The 8,742-nt window shown below is 40.6% G+C and overlaps 1 protein-coding gene across 1 annotated transcript in view; it reads right to left on the bottom strand.

The window, feature by feature from the left end:
- Window positions 1-19: 19 nt before the first annotated feature.
- scube3 (signal peptide, CUB domain, EGF-like 3) overlaps window positions 20-8,742 on the bottom strand; it is a 163,736-nt gene continuing 155,013 nt past the window's right edge. Inside the window, exons 10-22 of the mRNA XM_037684755.1 lie at window positions 7,102-7,224; window positions 6,892-7,008; window positions 6,717-6,812; window positions 6,464-6,580; window positions 4,973-5,134; window positions 4,661-4,864; window positions 4,397-4,558; window positions 4,129-4,296; window positions 3,881-4,042; window positions 3,605-3,802; window positions 3,353-3,505; window positions 461-540; window positions 20-172 (exon numbers count right to left, since the gene is read on the bottom strand). Of these exons, the coding sequence (XP_037540683.1) occupies window positions 20-172; window positions 461-540; window positions 3,353-3,505; window positions 3,605-3,802; window positions 3,881-4,042; window positions 4,129-4,296; window positions 4,397-4,558; window positions 4,661-4,864; window positions 4,973-5,134; window positions 6,464-6,580; window positions 6,717-6,812; window positions 6,892-7,008; window positions 7,102-7,224 (1,895 nt within the window). The remainder of the gene's footprint in view (window positions 173-460; window positions 541-3,352; window positions 3,506-3,604; window positions 3,803-3,880; window positions 4,043-4,128; window positions 4,297-4,396; window positions 4,559-4,660; window positions 4,865-4,972; window positions 5,135-6,463; window positions 6,581-6,716; window positions 6,813-6,891; window positions 7,009-7,101; window positions 7,225-8,742) is intronic.

Here is an 8,742-nt window from a genome sequence, read left to right on the forward strand (position 1 = left end):
CTCCGGCGGCTGCTCAGTTTTACTTGTATGGCCGGAGGAAAGCGGAGACTTTGCTGCTTATGAGGCGTATGAAGGAGCGGGGAAGCATCTCGTTGGACTCCCGAGTGGTGTACTTAAAGTAGTGGTTTGGGTTGGCCAGCACATCAAAAAGAGTCTTAATCAGTTTTTTATCCTGCGGAAAGAAGAAACAGCCTTCAGACGCTCGCTCACACACATTTATGCCCTAATCTCCTAAAGCTGTCCCACAAGACTTTGAAACAAATTACACAACTGAACGACAACATCAACAAACCTTTCCAGTATTAATATTCAGTCTGACTGGTGTTTATTGACAACGGCTTTGTTCAGCCTCACAAAGACTTTATTAAAGGCTTAAAGCTTAACTGAGTCACCCCGGCTGATTCACGTGTAAATAAGTAACGGGGATGATGATTTAAGAAGGATGAAAAACTGCGCCCACCTTAAGGATTTCTTGATGATTTTCAGAGGCGTAGAGTCTTCCGTCTCTCACGATGTCTTCCACGAGCTGCTCATAGTCCTCTGAAATCCACCGAAACAACACAAGATCGTTGCAGCAAAACAACTCATGGCATAATGGAAAAAACTGAGCTGGTGAAATAATATAATCCACAGACAAATCCATATGTGTAAGTCTTTGACTAATTGGATGTTTCGGACCATTTGACTTAAAGAAAGGTTCAAACAAATCTAAAATGCATTTGTTGGATAGGCAGTGAATCATATTAAACTCTTTTTTTTTTTTTCTAGTTTCCGGCGTGAACAACAAATGTTTCTATGTTCAATCAATGGATTAATTCATATTTGTTTCGAATATCTGAGGAGATTTGATCAAAGAGTAGAAGATTTTAGAGGCCAAACTAACTTGTCATAATTTGTTTTACAGTATATCAGGCAGGAGGGACTACTGTGGCCACTCTGCTCCACCATTTGGGTTAATGACACTTTTTCTAAACGTTTACACTTTTGTTGGTCAGAACAAATCCCAGCGGATTTTTAATGACGGAGAGCACTACACAGGAGAAAGAGACTTGTGAAACAGATTCAATTTAGAATAAACTTTTTTTTTTAAGAAAAAAGTCTTTCAGATGAGATCAAAAGGCTAAAAAGACTGAATTAAAGTCAAAATCTGTCAACTCACCAATGTCAGAATTATGTTTTAATGTTTATATCGGGAAATTATGGAGTTATATTAGTACCAAATAGTTGAATCTACATTGAGACAGATGTGTACAAACGATGTGAGCTCAGCGCCGCCTGTTTCCACACATTTAATCAAATCACGCTCCTCGATCTAAATATAACATGAAATTATTTCTCCGGGTCACAGTAACATTTCCAGAATTGAATTGAAAAGTACCAGTCGCATTGTTACTAGTAGAAAAAAAATATATATAATTAAAATTTCATTAGTAAAAAATAAGGTTAATGTATAAAAATTATTTGCTAAAACAAGCAGAACTGTGTGCACAAGAGCCGTTAAACTAACACGCAAGAGTTGAGCGTTTACATGACACGCTATTGTTTGCTGAAATTAAAACGCACATTACATGCACTGTTCCCTCAACTATGTGACAGAAATTTAACTCCACAGAAAATAATCATAACATTGTTGTGTAAATAACTGTGTGATGTCAAACAGAGTGTGATGTAAAGGTTTATAATGAAGCGCTGACATTTTTAAGACTAGTTGTTTTGTGTTGGGAGTAGTCTACCTTGGTGTTTGTTTCTACATACTGCAAATATTCAAAGAGCTATCTACAACAGGTAAGATACTGATTGTTTATAACCTATTCACTGAGCCCCACTTTAAAATATAAACTACTGCTTGAAAGGGCAAATGCAAATGATTTAAATTTCCAATTAAAAACTATTATCAGTTCAAATGTAAATAAATTTTTGCATAAATACAGCCTAATATTAAAAAAAGTTCAAGACAAAAACCACTGGACTTTATTTGTAACGGAAGACGTTTCGCTCCTTGAACTTTTTTGAATTTACCATGTCCTGGATGAGTGAGAATCTTCACCAGCGTGCAGCCTAATATTGATACTGGTGTTACAGTACTCCCTCGCTACTTCGCAGTTCGACTTTTTGCGGACTCATTCTTTTGCGGTTTTTCAAAGTAAGATTGTACACGTAACAAAATAATAATAATAAATTGTACACGACACACAGTGGTCAACTTTAATATTAATCACGTGATTGGGACAGTACGAGATACTGTACAGTAAAAAGTTAACGAGAAAAAAATACTTTGGACAGGCGCTGCCATTTTGTAGTTTTCTCTCAATAAGCCTACACTGTATCCCCGCTCATAATGAATACATTTCCCAGAAGCCAACAGTGCTTCCAGACGTTACTTTCTGCTGAAATGGAGGGAAAGTTTTGATCCGATACTAAAAAGTTCAGTCCTTATTCATAGTGACTTCGGCGCCCAGCGGATGCAGAGAGCCGTAAGGAACCAGACCAGAACCGGACCTCCAGACTCATCGGTAAATCTGAGTGCCACCTGCCAGCCCATGAGGCCCAACGAGCAGGGTGGCGCCGTCCAGAGGTCCAGTGTTCTCTTTGGAGCCCACCAGGACTCTTTATCTGGATTTTTCTGGATTATTTGGACTCGATCAGGACCATTGTGTGGTTTGTGCTGAAGGTCCAGCTCCCTCCAAAAGCATCTGGTGCTCAACAGCTGCAGAGAGCCAATTAGAACCAGATCAAGGCTGGTGAGTATCCATATAAAATTTTGCAGTAGCTACTGTGTAGTACATACATGTATGTTGTTAAAATGACGTAGGTTTAAGAGTTTAGAACATTGTGGGCTTCGTCGCTGCAGGGTAGGTCTGCAGAACCGGAACTGAGCTGCTGTTCTGCAAAGCTGGTGAGTAAAATCTTTGCAGTACTGTACAGTACATATGCATACGCTGTTAAAATGACATAGGTGTAAGAGTTTTTAAACATTGCAAGAGTGTGGGAAGGATTTTTAAAGCTTTGAAATATATAAATGCTAAAATAAATATCGTTTTTACTTTGCAGATTTTCATTTAGGACGGGGGTGGGGGGAATGTAACCCTCGTGATAAACGAGGGACTACTGTACTGAACTTTTACAAAAAAGCTTTTTTCAGATTCATTAAACAGAAACTATAAACAGCAAAGGCTACATTATATTCTATGACACTCATCTGATCTGTTTATGGATTTTTTATTTTTTTTTTTGACAGATGTTTGTACGGTGTCACCAAAGAGTGTTATTTTAAAATGGAGCCCTAATTTGTAAATGGTAATGCGCAGATATTCAGTGGTAACTGGTTATGATGGGTGGTGATGCTACGAACCATCGTAAGTAACATAAGGGATCTGGAAGCCTCTGGCGCTGTTGGCCTCATTGGACTTGAAGTTAATCCACAGACGTCTGGAGCGAGCTGTGAAGGCGATTGGCCTCTCATACGTCTGACAGGTCTCGTACGTGGTGATGGATGTAGCTGACCCTTCCACAAACACATATGAAGAACAAACATTGATCAGGTATTTGTTTACTCGATCAACTAAACTCGGGCGACTCCACTGCCGGAAAGTGATAAACTCACAGTTCTTCCTCATAACCAGCACATCACCACACTCATCCTCTGAAGGCAGAAAAATCTCAGGCACCACAATCAGAATCTTGCGCTTGCTGGGTGGGTTGATGTTCCAAATGCACTCCACGTTAGCAGGATAATTACCGGGGTAGTTCGGTGACTCAATGTAACCCATTAACTCTCCCATCTCACCCCCACATTGCCTGTCTAGACAGACAGAAACAAACCAAATGAGATCTGAGCTTACGTTAAAGACAACAACAAAACCGCAAACGTCTCGCTCACTTTTGCACTGTGAGACACTTGTGGCACCATCAAAATCAGTGGTGGTGTTTCCCGGGCAGGAAATGCAGTAGTTCTGTCTGAACTCTGTCTGATAGGTTCCCACTGGGCAGCGGATACACCGGTGCACTGTCGTGTTGTAGTAATGACCAGGAGAACACTGAACTGCAGGGTGGAAATTAGAAACACGTAACATAAATGTTATTATTTGTGTAATTCATTCTGGGAGTACATGAAATAAACTAGCTGACCTTTGACTTCACAGTCATGGAAGGAGCTGGCACCTTCCCGCTTGGTGCTGAGTCCTCCGCCGCAGGGGAAGCAAAGCGTCCGTCCCAGATCCGGCTGGTAGGTTCCCTGTGGACATGACTGGCAGGGTTTGAAGCCATCGCTTGAAAAGTACCCAGTTGGGCACTGGCCTTGGATTGGATCAGATGAGCACAAATTTGTTAAGGATGGAGCCTTTTATTGAACAAGAAACTCATTTTAGATTTTGCCATTGAGACCAAACCATACTACCTGCACAGGAAGAGATGTTTCGTGCCCCAACAGGCCCGTGGCCATCACTCCCAGGGCAAAGGTCACAGGCCAGTTGCCCCTCTTTCTCCTGAAATGTCCCAGGTGGACACTGGACACAGCGCTCCTGTCCGCCGTGGTAATAGGACCCTGGCAAACATTTAACTGAGAGAATATCCGGCTACAGTCAGAGAAGGGCACATGCTATGAGAGTTAACTGCATCAAATAGATGACGGATGCACAGGTTTCATTCTTTCTAGTCTCACCACATCCAACGCTGGTCCTCTCTGAACCTGGGGCGCACTGCCCCTGATTGGGCGCAGTCTGAGGAAGCTTTTGAGCCACCTCATACTCCAAACCAGCAACTCGGATGAGGAAGCGCTCCTGGTTGATGGACTTCTTTAGAGATTTGATGTATGTTTTTACCTGCTTCTCCATTCGCTGTCGCAAGCAGCTGAGGTTACAACTTCCTGGTCAGGAAAGAACAACAACAGGTGAAATAACTGTGACTGTGCACAGACGAAAAGTGTCGACTGTACCACAAAACAGAACACTCAACAGGAACTAAGATGGCTGACCTGTGGTGTCTCCAGGTTTGACCTCAGCCTCCAGCTCCAAAGTGATGCGCGTCACCTCTTTGTTCGAAGGGTTGCGAGTATGTCGCCCTTTAGCTTTCTTGGACGAGTCGCACGTCAGGTTAACAAATGTTACCTGGCAGTTGCTGCACAGCTGACCCCCTCCTGCAGACAAACACAAACTGTGAAGCTGCACAGTGCATCAGATTATAAACCTGCTTTATATTCCACATGCATTTAATGAAATCGGGGCTGCGTGGTGGAAAAGTTTGTTAGCACCATCCCTTCATAGCAAGAAGATCCTGGGTTTGAAACTTTGTGGTGTGGAGGTTGCATGTTCGCCTTGTGCATACATTAACTCCCACAGTTCAAAAACATGCATGTTAGGTTAACTGGGGATTTAAAATTGTTCCTGAGTGTGTTTGTGAATGGTTGTTTGTGTGTCGGTCCTGTGATGGATTAAAGAAACGTCCAGGGCGTGTCCCGTCTCTCACTCCATGACCACTGGAGAGCAACACCTGCTCCACACAACCCTGAGCAGTCAGGTACAGAAAACGGATGGATCTGTTCAAACCACTGTGGCCTCATTTAAAAAACAGTTTTTATGGAAAAAAGGTAGAAGATAAAGAATTCTTTCAACTCTGGATAAATCAACTAGAAGTGTTGTAAAATCTGCATTCCTGTGTTAATGGACTTAAAAACTGAAGGCAATGACACATTAGCTGTCCAAACATAACTTAAAGTGAGTACAAATATATCAAATGCTAAAATAAAACGTTCAAATGAACACATTTAGATTTTTAAGCAAACATGTTCCAACTAATTTTGACACAAGCAATACATTTTAGATGTTTTACAAAAATCTGGGAAATCACAAAAAGCTAGGAGGGAAGAAAACTTCAGGAAACTACAGGTATGCAGCATAACTGGGTATAAAAACTGCATCACTGCAAGACTGTGTGAAGAATGAAGGTTACGTTTTGTATCTGTTAAAAATAAAAATAAATGCCACAAAAGGGGAAATTAAAGGGAAAAAAAAGATTTAATCATCATACTGTAAAATACTATTAAAGTTAAAAATATACAAAACACGAGATAACTTAAACCAAATAGTTGCAGTCTTTAGTCTTTTTTGCAGCATTTGCTTTAAAACAAAAATTATTCAGTTGTGGGATTTACAACATGGGCTGAAAAGCAATTCTCAAAACAATAAAAAAATATAGATTTCACTCTAAACAAAAAAAAAAGCAATTTTTTAAAATCTAACAATGTTTAGTTTACGTTTTATAGTTGCAAAAGTATAATTTCAGTCATTTGCGATTCTATTTTTAGTCATGAGGTCATATTTGTCATGAAAATTAAAATACACACACAAAACGAGGAGTTTGCTGAACACGAAGAAGTGATTTCTTGTCTTTTTTTGCTTTTAAATCCAGAATACAGCAGCAAATCATCCATTCATGTTTGAAAGTGATGTCAGTGTGCAGCGCTGACCTGGTCCCAGAGTCCGTCCCCTGTCCTCGGACCTGCCGGTCAACTTTGGGTGCAGGTGACATTTGGCATTTTTAATCTTGAAAGAAGCCGTCTGCTTCACTGGAGGCGCCAGAGTCTCTACAGACAAACACAGCCCAGTGGGTGGGAGGACGCAGAAACATCGTGCAGCTACAGATATTAACATGTGCTGGTTTTTGAAAAGGGTTTGATGTAAAAAAAATTAAAAAATAAACTATATATATATATATCAAACCTATGCAGCCCTGAATGTTGCTGGAGTTGATCCTGGCTGGAGGCTTCCCTGTCAGATTGGGGATGCCACAACTGACTGAGTAGCTGTTATTTATCCCTGGAAAAGTTCACACACAAACAAAATGAGTTTATGAAGAGTTTAGTTTGTGCCCACACTCCAAATAACGGTAAAATACCTGCTAAATAGTAAGCTTTAGAAGCACAGGTGAGAGAACAGCTCTCCTTTTTGTCCGTCTTGCTGCAGGTCAGAGTGGCTTTTGGTGCAACCAGTCCTGCAGGACATTTCACCAGCTCTGAGAAAATAAAACACTGAATCACTAAACAGAAGCTGCACAGCCTCAGGTGTGAAAGAGAATCAACCACATGGGGGCAGTGATGTCACATACCGATGCAGTCCTTCCTGTTCCAGTGAAGCTTGTGGCCAGGTGGACAGGTACACTCATAGCTCCCCAGAGAGTTGATGCAGCCGTATTTGCAACCCCCACGATTTATACTGCACTCATCAATATCTGTGAAAAAATATGTGTCGACAAGAACGTTTTATAGATTAGCATAAGAGAAATGATTTCCATCAAACATCAGAATGCAAGAAAAAACAGTCTTCCCCGGCAAAAAATGAAATGAGAAACATGAAGAAGCAACATTGTCATTGCCAAACTTATGGAATAGTTTTTTCTACCATAGACCTTATTAAAAACTGGTTTATTTGAAACGCTACAGCTGTGGAGGAAGCGTTTCTGTGAACATCATCCTGTCAGAGTGATTAAAGTGTTTGTGCGTAAACAGAAGTTCAGTTCTTGTTTTGATGTCACCCACATTTAATTTCATGGTCAGAACTTCTCGGCTGTTCGGGGAGGAAGACTTGTGGTAGGCAGTAAAATTTAATCACCTTTTCAAACACATGCCGAGCTAAAACCACTGAAAGCAGCCGGGATCCAGATGCAGTCTGACTGCAATCGATGGCAGACAGAAAATCAGTTTAGAAAGCAAAGCTGGGCGTTCAGCAGGGCTGTGAACAAGTGGCACACACATTCAGCAAAGAGACTGAGATAATGGCAGTGACTGACGATCTGGGCTGCTGATATGAAAAGCTCCTCCTTGTCTCAGTCAATTATTCACCCTGACTGAAAACAGTCTGCCGCGCTCCTTTAGGAAGATGATGACTTCATCAACAGCCTGCGCTGCCTGGAAATGTTGTGAAGGGTGTGCTGCGCATCCTTTGCATCAAAGCACTCCATTTAAAGGACAAAGCCCTCTAATGAATATCTGATGGAAGCTAAGCTCATCTGCCAGCAACTGACTTCTTTTATCTTCAAATGTTCCAGTCTGACATTTCTCCAGATCTCTGTGCGTGCTCACACAGCCCAGAGTGTTGACATGAGCCAAGAGAGAGGAAGGACCGGGACACAAAGACAAACTGACATTTAGAACCAAAGAGTGACGCAGAGGAGCTCTGAAAGGGTTTATCAAAAAGTTATCATGTTCAAAGTTTAGTAAGTTTACCTTGACAGTGAAAATGATTAAATTGTATAACAAAACAGCTGTTTAATTAAAGTTCTCCTTCAGATCATTTGAAGGAGACTCTGTGGTAAGATGTAACATCTTACCTGTTGTAGACAGCTCATAGAAAAACATCAGATCAGACAAAAAAAGAGTTTGACCTGAGTTAATGGCAAATCCAAGTGGAGTCAAGACTGAAGTGGATTGCTGTTAAAAAAATAAAAATCTAAAAAAATGTTAAAATAAAATTTTTTCCCCATCTTAATGTCGTCCGTCACAGAGGAAGAGAAGGAACTGCAAATCCCTTTTGTCCGTCTATTTGTTTGTGTGTGTTGCAAGCATGATAACTTTAAAAAAATAAGTGAAGTACTGACTTCAATTTGGGTGTGGCTGCATCTACTGTAGGTGTAAAACGTTTTCTCTCGAAAATTGGGTTGTCACGTCTATATATATATATATATATATATATATATATATATATATATATATATATATTACTCTTTTTTTTGAACTAAGCTTTTTTTTCG

Source organism: Nematolebias whitei, chromosome 11 (assembly GCF_014905685.2).
Source record: "Nematolebias whitei isolate Nwh7 chromosome 11, NemWhi1, whole genome shotgun sequence".
Taxonomy (NCBI): Eukaryota; Metazoa; Chordata; class Actinopteri; order Cyprinodontiformes; family Rivulidae; genus Nematolebias; species Nematolebias whitei.